Here is a 21,630-nt window from a genome sequence, read left to right as displayed (position 1 = left end):
TGATGTATAATTAGTACTTACAGAATATATATCTTCCATACTTGTAATCCCAGCTAAATAATGCAAACAGTCTTTATTAGTTTCAACTCGTTCCTATAATGGAAAAAGTAATTTATACTATATGGCTTTAAATATAAATGCTTACTGTTATATAACTGATTTGATTCAAAATATCATGATTCTAAAAATTAAAAATGGATTAATGTCAAAAATGTGTTTTTATATTATATCATACCGAACTGGTTACACTTTCTCTGATCCATTTTGATGATCCTTCAATTGTTTGTTGTCTAACCATTTCATCTTCCAAACTTTGGTGGGTATAACCGAAATTCGGTGTTTCACATGCATTCTATGTAATACAGAGAAAAGAACAACAACAAGAAATTGTGAAACATGCAAAGGGTATTAGAAAGGGTTAGAATTAAAGTCTATCATATTTAATAACTTTTGACTTGAAATCATTATTATTAATTCTATACAGCATTCAGGTATTGACGTTAAGATAGAGGTAATATGTGGAACGTGATGTACCTCAAAATATCCTAGAAATATTTTATGGTAGAACTGTTTAACCTAATCACCTTAAGTTATAAAGTAACGGACATGACTCAAAACTGATCACCTCGAATTGGCTCGAGTGAAAAACTTAGTTACACGTGACCTATTTAACATGACAAAATTATCCTAAAATCTGAAACATATCTTGATTATAAATAAGGTATCAGAACTCACTATTTTTTTCTTACTAGTTTAGAACAGCCGTGCATATCCATAATCACATACGTGATCAAGCCTTCAACCCACAGGCCTTACGATGTGAATTATAGCAACTAGACTATAGACAATTAGACAGGTATCAGTAAGTCATTTTTATCCTTACTGTCCTTATCTGTAACGCTTGAATGGGCTTGTCCTAGCTTTTGGACAGATAAATCATTCTAGTCCTAATTGTTTGCTTTGCATAACCTTGCCATTATCAGCTATTTCCCTTGGTTGTTTTAATACATCCATGGTGTATATATGTCTACCTATCTACTTGGTTGTCTTTTTACATTAGTTATAAAAATACTGATTCACATTCATAGTACGTCTATCACCTTGCTTGTTGTATGTCTGAAATAAATGCATTTAAAACACATTTCGTATTCGACTTCTATTACCTGTACTGTGTGAGATGATCGATCGATAAACCATATGGGGGATTATATAGAATCCATCCTACATCGGGTTCATTTATCATCATCGTCATCACTTATTTGGAGTTAGTGAGATACTAGGAAAATAGATTCTGTAAAACAGAAATCCTCCTCTGATTTCATTGATGAATTACTGTCTTACTCTTGATTTTTTTTTATTGTATCGATAATATGGCTTCTTATAGGTGGTTTGACAGATCCGTGTTGAAGATAATATCAGGGATCTACAATTTTCCTATTTACCAGAATCTTGCCATATAACCAATTTAGCAGATTTAATAATAATGACCCTGTACTAAGTCAGCAACAAGTAAGTTTATGTTACTAGAATACCTCCATTTCATAGTTTCCATACCATTTGAAGAGTATGAAGATACTAAAAGAAATCAAACACTCGTTTTGTATGATATTAGGGAACGGTTACACGACATGCATCTATGAAAACTTATAAGATTGGTTCTAAGAGATTGGGTTTTCATAATTTGTGAGCATTTGTTAACCTAATGCAATCAAACACGTTGGGAGTGAACAAATGTACGGGTATACCAACAAGAGAAAGTTCGTTCATAAACATAGTTACTAAAGAGTGTTCTGAATGATACTCATTCAGTTCAGGTGGTTACTTATTTACATTGATAAGTTTCGTCTTGTTTTCATTCAGTAAATCAATCCAATTACTTAAAAATCATAACAAACAAGTTATTTTGATAAATATTCACCCTAATCTCCATATCCATGTAGATCACTAATAATAGTGTCTACTACTCCAGTAAAATACTTATCAGAAGTATGATAACTTCGAAAGAAATTTTTATGGATTGAAGTAATGTCAGGATAAAGTACTATTGTGGTGTGGTCTACTTATATCCATATAAGTAGTATATGGTGATGGTCAGATATAGAATGTATTTTGACGGATCGGTAAGGAAAGAACAGAAATGAAGCGCAATCGGTACGAAAATGCATGAACAATGAAATCAGAGAAGATGGACTAAAATTTGCAGAAAGACCAGTAAAGATTAAGACAATTGATTATTATTTTGCAAATTAACTGTTTATTGTATGGCTATCAGAATTTAGTGAGATAGTTTGTAATTTGTGGTTAAATACATTCGATTGTCCTCACTTGTGTTTTGTTCACTACACTATCTACCAAAGAACGATTAAAAATTAAAATAAACAGAGTATCTATTTCATTTTGACTTGAAGCACCTGCAGTATGACACCATGATATATGGACTAGAACTAAAGACCTTAAGATCTTACATGTTAGTTAACAGTGATTTCGTTTGACTACAACAGTTTCCATCTTTATTATTTTAATAATAACTCATTTCAGTAATTGAAATCATTTTCTTTCATACTAACTGATTACCTTGTTGCAAATAAAATACGTTTTTGTAATTTCTAAACTTATGATTCCACATATCTTTCTTGTCATCACATAAATTTATATATTTTCAACAATTTACAACAACCAGTATTAAATAGCTTTGATTTAAAGTACATAACACATTGGTACTTCATCCTACTTGACATCTTATCATTAATTTAACGGATAGAATTTCAAAAGAGAAATCAACTATAACTGTCTTATAAGTCGTCTGTTCTATTCATATATACATAGAAACTCATACACAATACACAACCATTTATTCATTGATTAATAAATCAATAAATTTATTATAATTATGATGAAATATGATAGCTGTGCCAAATAAAAATTTTCTTTTTCTTTTTTTTCTTTTTTTTTAATGTTTCACCACACATACACAAATATCTACACCTACTATTATGAATAGATATACAATCATAAAATATTCAATAGACAATAGTCTTATTGTAAAATACGAATTTTTTTTAAAAGAAAACATAAATAATACTTTTTTAATCTATTAATAAATAATAAGTAGTATATTAGTAGTATTATTAGTAGTACAAGTTATTATATGAATAAAATAAAAAAAGATCTAACTAATGATTAATAATTTATTACTTTTATAACTAACTATGCATAAAAACGTTACTATATATATACATACATACATACATACATAATCATATAGTTCTTATAAGGTTCATTTTAATCTTTGTGTTGGTTTAAAAGTATGTGTGGGTATTAGTTTAAAAAAGAAAAATATTGTCAATGGACTTGAGTTTGTGTTTAATTAGAAGTTGATGTACTTCTTCAGTTGGTATATATATATAGAGAGAGAGATAGATAGATAGTAGTGTATGTTAGTAAGTTACTAAAGTAACATAAAAATTCCAAAGTGTATTTCAATGTTCATAGTCATTTATGGATAATATAGGTTGATATACATAAATACATATATATATGAGCTGATCGCGTGTATGTATATCGTTCTAACGTTTAAATCTAACATTTTATATAATAAAAAATATTCGAATTGTTATTATAATGACAGCAATAAGAATAATAATATAATGGTAATTATCAATATGAAACTCTGCTTGTAGCCCCTCCAGAGCCTACTGACAATCCCAAGCCCGGATAAAGCAGGAGGGTTGAGCATGAGGTTTGTGACTCTATCCAGTAGAAAACTAACTCGCTAAAAATACGCTAAAGACGCTATCAATGTGAAGTTATTTTCATTCTGGTCAAATATATTTTTGTAAAATAAAGAGAAGTTGTTCTTTCTCATGAAAAACTCACTTAGTTTAAAAGAATTTTGAGTCAGTTTTTAGTTATTTGGTTGAGTAAAACTGATTTTTTTGTTTATATTTTTAAAAATAGAAATAAACACTTCATACAACTTAATCTTAATGATAAATTAAAACAAACAAAAAAAATTTCATTGATCATGTTCTATTTAAGAAGAAAGAATTTGAAACATTCTATGACTGATTGGAATATAGTGTATGAAATATGTTTTGTTATTTAAAGATTCTTAAAGGGTTAATGGAATGAATAAATAGCATGCCAATTCTTCTATGTAGTCTCTAGATTTGAATTATTCAACCAAAAATTGCTATATGTTATACGTCATTAAATTATATCATAATTTTAGCTCAATGGATAACGCGATGATGTTTGAAGCGAAAGGTACTGGGTTCGAATCTCAGAGTGAACACCAACTCTGAGATATAGGTAGATCCAGCTGACAAGTCCCAAATAAGACGAAACGTGCGTCAAACTGTATTCCACTGCTAGCCACTATTCATCTTTGCTTACAGTGTTTGTGAATTAAAACTATATCGAGGCAATACGCACAGTATGCACATATGCCAACTAGAGACTAACCAGTTGTAGTCCTAAACATCAATGGGAAGATTCAAACAAAAAAAATACTAAGTGAACATAATTTTAATTGCTAATAACATTCAAATAATTTGATTTGTTCTACGTAAGACTTGTTACTAAAGTCTGTTTAGATTTGAGTTATTATATCTGATGCAGTTTGAAACTGTAATATACTTCGCTAAATGACATCATGTTAACTAATTGAATATTGGGTCACAATACTCTCTTATCAATGGATATTTAATATTACTCAGAGGAAAGTACATTTGATTGATGAGTACAACATATATTTCACTGACTCAGTAGATTTTCAATAATGTGATGTACATTGAAATTAAAGTTTTAGGATACAATAGAGAGTTTATCACGCTTTTTCACCAAGAAAAAAATCTGAGTATTTCAGTTTTAAAAGTTTCTTATCCATGTCAAGTACAATATGAGATAAGAAACTAATATAAGTTACTTCACTTATTAACGTGATGTAATAGTTAAATGAATAGTTATTTAACTTCAATAATCATCGAGTCAGCAAAAACAATATTCTAGAATCAAAGCCAATGAGTTTTGATCAACTTTTAATAATTTTACGTCGTGTAAATTTCAACTGTTGAGCTACTGCTTAATAATGTTATCAATACCTCATTTTCTGATACATATTTTCTTATATAAACCCATCGTATGACCCTTGATTTGATCCATGAATAATTAATTTAAAGTATCGCTTCAAAGTTCAAAGTGTAAAACATGAATCATTGAGAAATGATTTACCTGAAAAAAAGTAAACATATATTTATCAGAAAGAGGTTTTGTGGATATTACAGTAATTTGATAGTTGCGTTCATAAGTCAATTGAAGCTAGACCACCATGCAAAACCTGCAAGCACTGGACGGTCGGTTCGAACTAGTATGGGACTCCTTATCAGTGCTCGTTCATGATCCTGCTCGCTGGATTCCAATTCAGGACCTATCGGTCTCGCGCGTGAACGCTTAACCTCTAGATCACTGAGCTGGTATCCAACGTTGTTAATGTCTAACTTCAACCAATCCACGAAACTAAGCCACCGTCCACCATTGTATTCTATAATACTTCAAAATGGAATCTTTAATTTTATTCTGAAATGCGAAAGATAAATTTATAAAATAACCAAAAAATAAATGTCATAAAAACTTGGCATAAAAACAGGTAAATATCTAAACTTTAAAAAAATCGATACGTCAAAGAACCATTTTTACTTCCTGCACTATGATGTACGGTTAATAACATATTGTAGAAGCCAAATAGTATTGATTAACCTAGTAAGTTCAAAATTCCGTTTATACTTTTCAAAAACCTTAAATATTATCACTTTAAAAAGCAATTTTTATACTATTAAAGCACAGTACTATCTAAGTTTCCTGATACATAACTACATGAACCATTAACTATTATTCATTTTTTCATCTTTAATCTACAATAAATAAACAAGTTGAAAGAATTGTTTGTGTTAATGGAGAAGATTTGTAGCTCAGGTGGATGTTTTTGATTAAGTTTTTTTCTCTGAGCTGGATGGTTTGGTTGTGGAGCTTTCATCGTCCTTCTGAATGACATCATCAGCCCGACCAAACCATCCAGCCTCAGAGAACAAAACTCCATCAAAATTTTTTCTGTTATATAACTATTTTTCTTTAGAGTGAGAACTAAGAGTTTACATACCAAATATAAATTTCAAAGAGTTTTTTTCAAATGTCAAATGAAAAAGCTTTATCTGTTTTGTTTTTGTTTTTTGTTTGCTTTTGAAACTTTCGTGCAAATTCCCTCACTAGTGACATGCGAACATTCTCATATACAATACCGAACCATCTGTCAAAGATTCCTGTGATTCTTCTTCTTCTTCTTTATAACTCACGTTTTTTTCTTAACCGAAATTCAATTTAGTTCACTTAAATTCACTGAAAAGAGTTACTTTTATTATTATTATTCTCTGTCATAATATTTGTAATATGTGTACTTCATTTTCTGACTATTATTATTATTACATTATTATTATTATTATTACTATTGTTATTACCATTATTATTATTACTATTATTACTATTATTACATTATTATTATTATTATTATTATTAACTGGATTCATTGTTTGACATAAAGGTCAAAAAATGTATTTCACTATTCATTTAAACAAATTTTTGATGAATGATGATAATTAACTTTAGTTTTAAATTTTAAAAAATTCATTCTAATTGAAATTCTTATTTGGATTCAATCAGTTTCTTAATTGTTTTCTTCTTGTCTTGTAAATGATTTCTTTTTCCTTTTTAACAAAATGTGTCATAAATGTACTATAGATAAAGAATAGTTGAACATTTATGTAAACCTTATCATCTCAAATACTTTGTTATATAGAAAATAGTCTATCATTGAAGTCCTAAATAACAATGAAAAGTTACCAGTAAACAATACTAAATGAATTGAAAACTTCAACACATTGCACAATCACGTGGCTATCAGGACTCAGTAGCTAAGTGATGACGTTTGAAGCGAATGGTACTGAGTTCGAGTCTCAGAATGAACATCAACTCTGAGATTCAGGTACATCCAATTGATGAGTCCTGAATAAGACAAAATTCGCGTCTTACATTCCACTTTTAGCCACTATCCATCTTTGCTTATAAATTCTACAACTATAGTTAATTATTAGTAATGTGTTACAGAACTATCTGATTTCATCAGTATGAATATTGACAAATTGATACTATTTACCAATGTTGAATCTTATATGGAAATAACCTCAAAATCATCAGTTAGAGTTACATATTAAAGATATTTTCTGACTATCTAATGTATGTATAATTTTGTGAAGATTTATATCTTTTAAGACTATCGTCAACATTATGTAATTGTAGTTAAATACATTATGTGTAACCATAAATCATTGATCCTCATAGATATAAACTAGATTATAATGAATAAACATCGAATAAAAGTCAGTTTGGTACTGAATAGTTTCTGATAATCATAACATAATAAATCAAAATTTATTGTAAATATTTACAGTATGAAGTCAGATATAGACAACTGAATATTAAACATAGTTGTATTTCTCATGATGAACGAAGTCCATAATTCAAAATATCAAATAATCTGAACAGATTCGACATCAATTTTTTGAGCATAGTATTACAGAATAAGAGTATGATATGTGAATAAGATAGATATTTACTTCAGGTTTTTATCATATTCTACAAGACTTTACACAGGCAAACCAAGGATCGCATTCCTACAACTGAAGAACATATAGAACTCAAAACAACTGTCAACTAATTTTAAAGTGAGAATCCTCAATACTGACGCCAAGACAGTTCTACTGTACGGAGCTGAAACGTGGAGAGCTAGTAAATCCATCGTCAAGAAGGTAAAAGTATTTATAAACAGTTGTCCATGCAAAACACTCAACATTCACTGGCCGGATACTATCAGTGACAGCGTTTTATAGGAGAGGGCAAACCAGCTTCCAGTTAAAGAGGAAATCGGGAAAAGATGTTGGAAGTGGATAGGACATACATTTAGGAAATCACCAAACTACATCACGAAGCAATCCCTAACTTGGAATCCGGAAGAGAAGCGTAAGAGAGGAAGACCAAAGAACACATTACGCCAGGAAATAGAAGCAGATATGTAAAGGATGAATGTAAACTGGAAAGAACTGGAAAGGATTGCCAAAGATTGAGTTGGATGGAGAATACTGGTGGGTAGCCTATGCTCCTCCACGAGAGGCAACAGGCGTAAGTATGTAAGTAAGACTTTACACAAATAATCATCAATCCAAATTTTCAAATTCTGCTAAATGCCAAACAATTTTAACATTTTAGTGAGAAGTCAATAATCTTTTTTCCGACTTCTATCACAATATACATTTTATATCTGAATTATACATCATCAGTAAATCCAAGAATCATCATAAAATTGTTTACCAGAAATACAGCTTAATTAAGTACCATTATATTTATTAATAAGAATAAGTCTTTTGTAGTTTGATTTCTATTTATGGATGGGAGATGATTATATATGAGATGAATTATATATGTTAGTTATTGATTTGTTTTAAATTCAGTTTCATTAGAATATGAACTATATCAGTATGAAGATGAATAGTGGCTAGCAGTGGAATCCAGGACGCGCGTTTCGTCCCATTTGGAACTCGTCAGTATGAAGTATATTTTTATATATAGTAGAGAAAGTTAGCATACAGTACATTTCTGTTTACCTAAGATATGTCCTTTTGGTTGATACTTGATTAATTTATTTAATTTTGTTAAAATTCTGTGAGTGAAAATGTTGAAAAATGTATTCTGTTATTGTGTAACATATTTTGTGGACCATCAATTTGTTTATTTATTCACAAAATATACATCTCATTTTTATGAATGAACTACTACTGTTCTTAGATCAAATATTATTGAGACAAGAAAAAAATTGCACACAAGTACTATTATCAATGTCTGGTAGATTAGCCTGGTTGTGATTAACAAACGATTAGTATGTTGGACATCCTATGTGGTGTGGTCTGCTTACATCCACATAAATAGTATATAACGATGGTAGGGCATTGTATGTATTTCAGTAGAAGATCGATAAGGAAAGCACAGGAATGAAGCGCAATCGGTACGAAAATGCATAAAAAAAATGAAATCAGAGAAGATGGACTGATATTTATAGAAGGAACAGTCAAGATTGAAACAATTGATTGTTATTTTGCAAATTAACTGTTTACTGTAGTGAGATAGTCTGTAATTTGCGCTTAAATACATTTGATTGTCCCCATTCGTGTTCTTGTTCACTACACCTGGACCAGTGATTTACAAAAAAAGCGTTAACACGAGAAACCGAAGGTTCTGGGTTCAATTTCCACGCTCGAGATTATGGATGTAATTAATTTATTACTAAACTGTGTACGGCTTCTAAGATCAATAATATGTAACTTATTAGAAAGCATAAGAAAATAATTAAAATGTTTATTCTGATAGTATGGCATAATATGTACAGGTTTTATAAAATTAGTTTAGTTAATTAAGGGGTAATTAAAAGAACAACATTCACTTGTAAGTCACTAATATGCAAAAGACTTGATAAGAAACAGACTGTTAACGATGATTGTCCGACCTTCATAATGTACAAAAAGGCTAAAGTTGTATAGACTAAATCCGTAAAAGTCACATATTCCTCCTAAATAAATTTAATCAATAATTAAAACGATAAGAAGAATCATTTTCTTAGAAATATCAAGTTACTGAATTCATAATTTTGATTTCTTTCTTGGTACTTTATCTATTTTTTCTTTAATATTCTTTAACATCGTTATGTAATAACCAACCACTGTGAAATAGATTCGTTACATCTTATTTTCAATCAAAATCTTCATAATATATCCCATTGAAAAGAAAACAAAACCTTTATTATGGAAACAGTTGCTGACGGATACATATTCAAATCAAATGTTAATGTTCTATTAGCAGTCTAAATGAGATATAATCAATTGTACCCATAGTATTGATTAGCTAATTTTATTCATTTAAATAAGAAACATCAATATAAACTGAACTAAATAATTAAGCTCTTTTCATGGAATATTTAGCTACTGATATTACTACTAGTTTGTGCTCAGGTAACTATATACATATATATATATATATGTTTTTCAGAAACTAGAGTTTTGCACCGAAACTTTCTCAAACATATCTTATTTATTCACACTGGGGTGTAATTTCAAGTGTTGAAAACCAATTTCAAGTATCTTTGCTCAAAAATACCTAAAGAAAACTATTTAGCATAATTACAAATACATCAATTTTACAGATATCTTCTACATTTCTAATCAGTACACAAAACTGACAGATATTATTTTGGAATAATGTAAAATGTATTTGAATATTCTGTAAAGTAAGATTGTTAGAATGTAGATTTATTCAATGATCTTATCTAAAAGTAAACAGGTAAATTACAGTTTATAAACCAGTTTAATTGTTGACATTGTACAAAACAGTTTCATTTACTACTGTTATAGTGAATGAGAACACGAGTGAGGACAATCAAATGTATTTAAGCACAAATTACAAACTATCTTACTAAGATCTGATAACCATATAGTAAATAGTTAATTAGCAAAATAACAATCAATTGTCTCAATCTTCACTATTTCTTCTGTAAATATCAAACCATTTTCTCTAATTTCATTGTTTATTCATTTTCCTACCAATTGCGTTTCATTTCTGTGCTTTCCTTATCGATCTTCTGGAAAAATACATTCTATGTCTGACCATAATCATATACTACTTATGTGGATATAAGTAGCCCACATCACACTATCATTGAGAAACACTACTTGTTAAACTATTTACATTTATAAATATTTACAAGAGCTTTCTTCTAAATATGAACAAATAGTTTCATAGTAGTTGCGCTCCGATTTAATGTAAGATATTAAGAAGAAAAATTATATTCATAAAAATCACAGTGATTGAACCTGACGTAAATCTAACATTTCAATCAATATTCTTGGTGTTTTATGATATTTCCTTTAAATAGCTTGTATCAGATTGTTAAGAGAAACGTTGAGTTTGCTTAAGGTTCAATGTCTGAGATTTTTGCAACTATTACTTCTCTCCTTAATATCTTTTAAATATTACGTTTGCATAACCCATTATTACATTTATACAAACTTAAATGATATACTAGTGTCAATCAGGAAGATAATTTAACAAAAGTTACTTAGTTGTGTAAGGCGTGAATTATTCCTTACAATCATTAGGAAAAGAAGCGAACTAATACTCGATACTGTATAATGAATAAAAACTTAGATGGTGACAATCAAATTTATTATAAGACAAAATTACAGAATCTCATGGTAAACAATAAGAATCATACATTTTTAACTCCATTCGCGAATCTCCATCATTTATCCTTCATATCCTGTTTGGTGCTTCCGATTCACAATTCCTTTCTAATTCCGTTTCTGTTTTCTTCAAGTCCACCTTCATAACATTCTGCTGCCGGGTTTTCAAATCCGAATTGGTGTTACATACTATTTATATCTGTCTACCTAAATAACATACACCACAGCTGTACTAAACAAGTACTATGTGTAAAAAAATATTTTCTCTAGACAAGCAGTACTGTGGATATAATTACAAAATGTTTCTAGACTATGAATACTAAGTGGGAATTTTTCAGAAATGACATTTCATAGTTTTTACTTTTAATGTAACCTTTATAAATAATTTTAAATTACAATAAAAGATTAAAAAATCTTTAAAAACTTGGTCAATAGGATTTGATCAGCAAAAAAAAGGACCTCATATACATGAATGACACTTCATTATTCATTTATCAATCAAATATAAACTCATCACTATTTGTTAAAACTTAAACATCAATGACTTATCCATAATCTAATATTGCTTAGTTTCAACTATTACATTACATTACACTATTCGTCAAGATGAAAATGAATAGCTTGACAAAAATTGGGCCGCCGAGTATAGAAGAAGTCATTATATGTGGCAAAATTATATTTGAAATAATCTCAGCGATTGAAATTTGAATAATTCCAACGTTTGTTCCAGCTAACTTGTCTTGAACTTCTTCAGGGTAATAATCAAAATCAAAACCATCAAAGAAATATATAGTGGTTTTTTATAACAATCATATCTAAATCTATACTACGTTAAACCAATCATATTTAGATGTTGCATTTTTCTAAACAAGATAATATAAGTCAGTTAAATAAGAATCAAGTGAAAAGTTCACAATGCGGAATAAAGTAAAAGAAGACTGGATGAATTATGTGCGTATGTATGTGTAAGAATGAGTTATTATTAAATGATTAGAAGGGGTTTTGTGGAGATTTAGTAGTGACTGACTTAGAGATAATTCCTGGAGTTCTAGTGAGAAGCAGTGACCAGTGGAGTTCAAACCACGTCTGTTGTGAGATAGAAACTCACTGAAGACAATTGGTGAACGGTTGCTCAACTTAATGGATTGCTTGAAGTTAGATATTAACACCATCAGATGCCGGTTCATTGGTCTATCGGTCAAGTGCTCTGGCGCGAAACTGATAGGTCCTGGGTTCGGATCTCGCGAGGCGGGATCGTGGATGCTCACTGCTGAGGAGTCCCATAATAGAATGAAACGGTCGTCCAGTGCTTCCAGGTTTTCTTTGGTGGTCTAGCTTCAATTGACTTTTATTTCCATGAGCAAAGATCTAAACAGATTTTTATTAGAATCAACTATCATTTATTAAATAAAATAACCTTTATTCATTTAAATAAATTACTTTTGTGTACTTTTATTTGTTAAGAGAATAGAGCACCTAAAATTTCAATGTTCTTTTTTCTTTATTGAATAAAGTTCAAACTTTTGCCTTACATAGTCAGTTTTTGTCCTTAATATTAGAAAAAATAAACACCATTTAATTAATTTAAAATGTCATATAATTCGTTTCAATCTATATTAAAAGTTTATTATCCAATATTTATAAACAATCAAATAATTAAAGAGTAATTAATGATTTAATAGAGAATAATTTACAAGACAATCATTGAATTTTGATTGAGATCATGAACCGATTGATATTAGACCACCATTGAAAACCTGGAAGCACTGGACTACCATTTCGTCCTACTGTGGGATTCCTCAGCAGTGAGCATCAACGATCCCGCTCGCGAGAATTGAACCCAGGGCCTTCAGTATCGCGCGCCAACGCTTAACCTCTGGGCCGTTGAGCCCACCATCCCACCGTGTTATTGTTTAACCCCAACCGATCCACTGAGAACTCTGGGTTCGAATACCTTGAGTAGGATCATGGATGCGCATTGCTGAGAAGTCCCGCAATAGAATAAAACGGCCTTCCAGTGCTCCCAGGTTTTCCATGATGATCTAACTTCAATCGACTTATGATCTCAACTATAGAATTACTAAAATCTCCACAAATCCCCCCTTCTGTTATATATATATATATATATATATATATATATATTCACAATAATGAAATAATGCTCATCGAGTAGACATGTTATGCAATCATTATATAATTACATATCGATTGTAAACTAACATTAAGTAATTAGAAGAAAAAGGATTTTAATAACCAAAGTAATTATTGGAAAATCAAACAGTTGCTACGTTTCATAATATATAAAAAAAGAAGAAGGAACTAACAAAATTTTTTTAATGAATAGTCAGTAGTAGTTTTGTAAGAATCAAAAGATGAATGTTGAGAGTAAATAAAATACAAAAGTGAAAGAAATATGAAAATAGTTAATCAAAATTCTGCTACAAATTCCCCTATACCAATAACCGAGTTAGCGAGTATCATTTCATTATTGTAAATCATATATACATAAATGTAGAGTCATGATGGAAAACTAATTGAAAAGAAACTTCTTCACTCAATCCGTTCCTTATTCATTAAACCATCATGCCTAAAGTGATCAAATGCTTACACATTATAGTAACAGATAATTATAAGCATCAAATGGTTTGTTTTCTGTATAAAATTTGGACTTTTGTATTACATTTTGTTGTAAACTTTCTTTTCATATACTTTCATATTAGTATTGAATAGATTAAACGAAAGTGAACCATAGGGGGACTTTAAAATGATCCAATTTGTGTTCTTGAATTGTTTACATTATATGAAACCAAAAATAATACATAACTCAGTTAATGATGTTGTTGTCATAGTATTTAATCTGTTAATAAAATAATTTCATAAAACAAACTTATTGTTATTCAATATTTAAATGATTGATACATTTCAAATCAAAATTTCCTTACACTTTGTGAATACTTATAAAACACTAACTTACTTACTTAATTAATTACACCTGTTACTCCCAATGAAGAATTGGCCGCAGACCAACATTCTCCAATATAAGACAGTAAGGGTTTAGTTAATTAGTGAAAATAAACATTTATTGTCAGTTTATCAACTCAAAGTTGAATGATTTATATTATTCAAAAGAAATCAAAATGATAGTTCTGTCTTAAGTCTATACTACTTGATAGTGCATAACCTTAATAAAACACAGATTTCAGTCTAGAACTTGAACGTTTTTTTTTCTCGCTACAGTCTTTATTATGAACGATTTATTGCATGCTAGATTGATTTGAATTTTATAACTTCAGTGAAGGATATGAAATCTCTTGGAACTCTAACCTGAGACAATGTTGCTTCTCAAACTCCTAGTTCTAAATAATTTTTTTCAGTTAATGTTAGCACATTTAGCTTAGAGACTGGTTAATTTAACTTTAGATATCTAAATACTTACAATTTCTAATGTAATTACGAAGTCAAAATGTATAGTTCAGTATACTGTTAGCTAATACTATATACTTATCAACTGACTGAGACTAGATGTGTGATTTTATGACGACAGTAACTGAATAAAACTGGGTCAAAACATTCATGATCTAACTTTCAATACATGATAATGAACTATTACATTCTTGGATAAAACATAATGACTGGAATAGAAACTATGTTCATTTTACCTAATAAGCTCGCAGGATCCAAACCCAGGGCCTTCTGTCTCATGCGCAAACGCTTAACCTCTGGACCACTGAAATGGAATCCTACGGTGTTAATGTCTAATTTCAACTAATTCGCACGACTGAACTCTATAGGTCACGGCTTCTCACTAGAACTCCACGAAATACCTCTTGAAACGAGTGATTATTTGATTTTTCTGTATTCAGAAACAGAATGTTTATTCGAAAAGTTATTGTATCGAATTATCTCATAATTCAAACTTATTTCTCTGTTCTTATTCATTATTTTCGTGTCTAAAAAATATATGAACGCTTAGACAATCAAGTAGACTACTCTTTGGTAACATACTAAATTGTGTGTTACACTTAACCTTTTATGAAATAGATATGAATTTGTTTCTTTTAAAAATAATGATATCTATTGAATTTTCCAAGTAGATTTACCATATCCAAAATATGTGAGAGATGGTAGGAAAATTCTGTAAGTTATAAGCCAAGAGAAACCTAGCTGATATTTACATTAGTTCAAATTCCCACATCACATCAGTGCGGTTAGATGACAAAATTAGTAGGAGTAGTAATTATTGTAGTGTCAGTAAAAACCATTAGGTAGAAAAGATATGATTCGGGAACAAAACATACTTATTAAGATGATAACAGGAGTTTTGATTTAAAAGAAGACAAAACTGGATGCGCGATTATAAGCCATGTCACAGAAAGTGTTTCATGAGGACTCCAACCGATAAGACAAAGATTTACTTCATTTTCAAACGAATGGACAATTTTTATTGGCGACTTAAGTCATTAGGAAAAAAATGGTATTATTGGTCATTAAAAATTTAGTGTAGTATGTATACTACTATGCACTGATTTGACATCTGTTGAGGAACGCTCCAAAAATTATTTTTTTTAATATTAATTTTAAGATATGAATGAAGTGGATGGTTAGTATCTGATAAAATAACCCTTCCATAAAGTTTGAGAAATTTTAGATGTCTACGAACAACCATATGAAAAATATTTACCACATTCTGTTAACTGCCTTCAGCACTCTCCGCAATACAGAAAAGTATTTTCTCAAAGCCAGAGAAAGTATAATGAAGAACAGTAAAGAATAATAGGTAATATGAAAGAATGGACAAATCGTAGGAATAAATTTCTAGTGATCCCAAAATTATGAAGCCTCTTAATGTAGTAACTCAGACTGAAAACTTTCTTTGATAACAATAAAATACGGAAAGACCAAGATAAATCAGAGGAAAAAGTTTGCACTAAAATAAATGACTTTTGACACCGTTTATCACAGGATCTCCCATAGTGCAAGCTTTATGGGATTCCAACAAGGCGTTTTGGTTCTGTTTATCTCTTCGACTAAATTTAAGAGATTGACATTTAAACGGGTTAGGTATGAGATCATTACAACAGACCAATTAAGCATTAATAAGGTGTATATGTCGTATACTATTACTGTTAATAGATTGGGAGCAATGATAATTGTAGGAACAACGAGAGTATTGGCTGAACTAATAGCATTTGTAATAAGTAGTAGTAGTAGTAGTAGAAATAGGGAATCTCTTCCATATGATATTGATATTCATAAGACCTCAGTCATTTAACACTCAAAATTATATGTAATAGATAAAATACTTAGTTTTATATTGATCGAATCGACACCTTCAGTATTAAGATGATAGACAGATTCGCTATGAAATTAAACTAAAAAAGTTGATTATTTTATTGAAGCAGAGACTAGTCATATTGTTTTGTAGGAAGCCTTTAACGAAATGAAGAAGCTTTTGATCAACAGTGACTATAATTAATGAGAATACTCATAGTTCTATATTCTTAGAAAAACTGGTAAATAGAGATCAAAACGCTAAAACAATTCAGTGATGAATCTAAAAAGAGAGAAGGAAGGATATAATATCCGAAATACGGTTACTGAATCATCCATGTAGTTATAGATTATTGAGTTGCATATCACCTATTCCGAATAAATTTTAAGAAATGAAAACAGTCTCACGTTCTTTGAAAAAAAGTAATTTGTATAAAGCATTGATAATTCATGGGATGAATCGAAATTGGTATGTTAGAATGTAAATCATAATGCAGATATGAAAGATGTTAGTTTATTGAAACTATAGTTTATAGATATGGCTGAAAAATGAAATTAATTATATACACTCATGAAAATTGAACAGTTATTCATTCTTGATGGTTTTAAGAAACCTTCATTGTGTTGAAACTAATATCATGTACGAAAACATTGAACGTCAGATAGTAGCGAACAGGGATTTCGATTTAGGGTTGCTCAGAAGTGGACACTCATCTTTCGATACGCAAACTCCCAATGTCTATATATATAACTCTTAAAAATGTTACTGTAAATAAGCAAATCAGAAACCATTTGTTAAAAATTATCAGGGAAAAATCGGTCATTAATTGGCCAATGAGAGTTTTATTATAATTCAAAGATAAGATATCCACCTTGTTATAGTATGAACAAAGTTAATTTGCCTCACGAATATTTAGCTATTCGTCATCTATATAAGTTAGGTCTTATTTCAATTCAGAAAATGTTTATCGACAAAATAAATGTTGTAAACAATAAGTTTAATATACATGGATTATTCTAAATAGAAAGGAATTTACATTCGAATAAAATTAATGATTGCAGAGTTAAAAGTTTCAATACTTTGGTTATTTGCACTACAGCATCCCAGGTTCTTAAAAACATCTTTCTTTTTTCGAATTTTAAGTGCCATATCTGACACACAATGGAAGAGTTGACCATAAAGCTACTCTTAATATTTGTATTGCTTTAATATAATTCAAAAAACTTCATGAGTGTGATTTGTCTTCAGGTAATACATAGTTTAATGAAAGTACCTAATCTAAGTGCTACAATGTGTTGAAAATACCTTAGTTTTAAGTGCTTGTGCCTTTCCGTTGTTTTAGTCAGGACTACTATTGATTACCATGTGTATATTCTAAGAGTATTGATTTGATAAAAACCTCTCATTTCAGGTTTTATTACATTTATGATAGGGCTAATAGTGGATTCTAGTATTCTCATTTCATCATAGCTTATATTTTTCAACTGGATTTACCTGGAAGTAGCTGATTTGTAATTATAGAATCTCATCTGACATTATATATTTTGTTATTAAACAAATTTTAAAGATAGTTTTATAAACTTTTATAAGTCACTATACATGATAAACAATATTTATGATTATTTGAAATCGAACTTATTCTTTTTATTTGATTGGATGGAAATAAAACAAAAGCTAAACTTTTTTTTATACTTCATACGTGAATTTAATTAATGGGAAAGAAAAAATATATCTTTAAACTACTTCATCTTATCTATTAAACAGTTTATACAGACAACTTGATTGAAAACTTTACCCTTCTACTTTGAGTATCAATGGTTTGCTTAATGTACAGAGAAGTAAACAATGTAAATTCTTTGATGAATTTCATATATATATATATATTAGATAGATAGATAGATATAGATATAATTTGACTGAATAAGTTAGAAACTACAAGTAAGTTTATTCAAAGGTCAAGTAAACTGATTTCACTTCAAGATTTTTGAGATAATCCGACAATTGAACTGTTTCAACACCAACTTGACTAGTCATTGTATTGTGATTGAGATAAGTTCAATGACTATTATAATACTAAATAATTTGAAATCAATAAATTTCACAGTACACTAAATAACTACTAATTAGTTGATAGAAGATTAATAAATATTGTTGTTTTAATGTTTTAGGTGCTTTCAAAACAGAAGGATATACTCGATAGTTTTTTTCAAAAATTACACGATCAATGATTAAAGGATAAAGTTTCTTTTCGTTGTTGTTGTTGTTGTCTTTTTTGAAAGTTCTTGAAGCAGTTTTCTTCAATTGTTATAAAGGAGGAATAAAATTTGAAATTTCCTCATCTTTATTGGATGTTGAATGTTTATATTATAATAATAAATATATAATTATTTATATACTCATAGAAATTTGTAAGGGTACATGTATAGGTGAATAGATTTTTCACACACATACACACATAAAGATATCAATGAACATATATACTTTTACACAAGAATAACGAAATAATAATAACCGTGGTGTCAATTTCTGTTCTATAAATCAACTTTGACTAATAGATGTTAGATGTTCAACCAAAAACAGTCTGTATGATCTGAGAAGAAACGTCTTTGTTTCTATGTGTAATGTATAATATGTATGAGCACAGTAATAATAATAATTATTATTACTAACAGTAATAATAACAATACTAGTAGTATAATAATAATCAATCAACGCAAATGAAAACGAAAATATAACCGAAGTAGATAATGCGTTGTTCAATCTAATTGTTAACTTATAACTATTCAGTATATATATGAATTACATAAAATGAGAAGCTTCACTAGTGTTTTATAACTGGATGAGTTAGAATTACACAAATTTCACTAATAAACCAATCAGTTTCTCATCTTTTTTTTCTCTTTTCATTTATTGTTGTTTTGTCAATGTTTTTTTCTAAAACCAAAAAAAAAAACGAAAAAAAGAATCAAAACGTTTTGTGCTAGTTGGATGAAAATTATAATCGATAAGAAAATTTCATTTCATAGGTATAGACATATGATATAATGAAATAAACTCAATGGTATACAATGAGAATTGTGCATTAGTTCGTTAAGTGTGTGTGTGTGTGTGCAAATTGTGCATATACTACTAACACCTACATATAAGTATATACATATACAAATTGAGATGAATAACTTTGTAGTTATGAGTAAATGTTTGTTTGATTTTTGAGAAAAAAAATTTTTTTTTTACTTTATTTCATTGATTTACAAATTTCAACTATGAAAAAAAGAAGGTTCTCTTTTCCGATAGTTTCATTACTTTTTTTTTGTCCTGATATGTATATATAACAACTTACAAACTGTATTGAATAATAAGACAATTCACTTTGGCACATAGAGTCACTTCTTTTTTTTGTTGTTGGTTTTTTGTAACATTCAAAGTGTAAATTTACATAGTTTGTACATCATACAAATTGTAATTGATTGTGCATTTATACTTATATGCTTAATGGTAGTATAATATATATATTGTTCTAAATACAAATTCAATAGTATAACACTAATGATTTAGATTTGAGTGGTAAATTTGAAATCATAGTCTAAATTCATAGGTTTTTTTTAGATTTGTAACTATGTAGACATATACATAGATACAGATTTATATACTTAGTAAAATATTAAGTAGTCTAGGGTCAATCGTTAAGAATTAGCATACACTGATTCAGTTTATTGATTATTGACATTTTTTTCATTGAAGAAATGTATAGAATTATTTGTAGGCTGGTAGTTGTCGTCTACCTTTCTTAGTTCAGTTTTTATATGCTAATTTAAATCGGTTCCTGATTTATATTTTATTACATAACTATACAATAGTGTAAAATAGGTAAATTACCCTATAAATAGTTCATTTTTACTATGTACCATAATCTCTTGGGAAAGCAACTATGCTATATGGATTCATGGTTCTTAGGTATTGACGATACTCATTGATGTAAAAAAATCTTAACTAAATAGTTGAAATCATGAATCAATTGAAGCTAGACCATCATGAAGAACCTGGAAGCACTGGACGGCCGTTTCGTTCTATTGTGGGACTGAAATCTCCACAAAACCTCTTCTGATTAACTAAATAAGATAAAAAATATTTTCTATTTATCGTTTTATTCACCTTTTCTATGAATAATGTGTCAGTTTAAAATGTAAATTATTTTCCATTCAACTGGTTACTATAAAATAATAGATTATAGGATATTGATTAAGAAAAAAGTTTGAATATTACAAAAGTTATCCTACAGTATACTCAACAAAATATTTTACCTGTCAGAAATATTCAACTTTTAAAAGTTACTTTGAATCTAGTTGAATTATTTACATGAGACGTTTTTTGTTTGTTTTTGTTAATGATTAATTTAGAACTGAACTTATTAACGTTTATTATCAGAAAGGGAGTTTTGTGGAGATTTTAGTGATTTAATAGTTGAATTCATGAGTCTATTAAAGCTAGACCATTATGGAAAACCTGGAAGCACTGGATGACTGTTTCATCTTAGTATGGAACTCCTCAGAAGTGCGACTCCTTGATCCCACCCCGCGGGATTCGAACCAATGAGCTGGCATCCAGCGGTGTTTATGTCTAACTTCAACCAAACCACGATATTGCGCAAACGTCCACCATTGTCTTCAGTGAGTCAGTGCTTGACAACAGATACCACTGAACTCCACTGGTCACGGCTTCTCATTAGAACTCTAGGAAATACCTCTTGAAACCAGTGTTTCTTTGATGTTTCTGTATTCAACAAATAGTTAGAAATTGATTTTGTGAGTAATATATAGTGCTCATCAATTTACATCTTTTTCGTACATAGATGTAAATTAAAGAAATCAGTTGAAAAATGCAAATGAGAATAAACAATATATTGGCTAAATATTAATAACATATTGAATGTAAAATATCAGTATTCACTATTCATATATATGCTTATGAAGTTAATTTAGAAATAGATAATTCAATGAATGAAATAAACAGAATACGATTGAT

The 21,630-nt window shown here is 29.2% G+C and overlaps 1 protein-coding gene across 1 annotated transcript in view; it reads right to left on the bottom strand.

Annotated features, from left to right (window-relative positions):
- The window catches only part of Smp_157380 (hypothetical protein), a gene marked incomplete at its 5' end in the record, with an annotated part of 45,583 nt that extends 44,569 nt beyond the window's left edge, over nucleotides 1–1,014 (bottom strand). Inside the window, 3 exons of the mRNA XM_018796083.1 lie at nucleotides 22–93; nucleotides 236–352; nucleotides 970–1,014. Coding sequence (XP_018650331.1) covers nucleotides 22–93; nucleotides 236–352; nucleotides 970–1,014 — 234 coding nt within the window. The remainder of the gene's footprint in view (nucleotides 1–21; nucleotides 94–235; nucleotides 353–969) is intronic.
- Between the last annotated feature and the right edge of the window lie 20,616 nt (nucleotides 1,015–21,630).

This window comes from Schistosoma mansoni, chromosome 2 (assembly GCF_000237925.1).
Source record: "Schistosoma mansoni strain Puerto Rico chromosome 2, complete genome".
NCBI lineage: Eukaryota > Metazoa > Platyhelminthes > Trematoda > Strigeidida > Schistosomatidae > Schistosoma > Schistosoma mansoni.
Note: the sequence above shows the minus strand (reverse complement) of the source record. Positions and strands in the feature narration are given on the sequence as shown.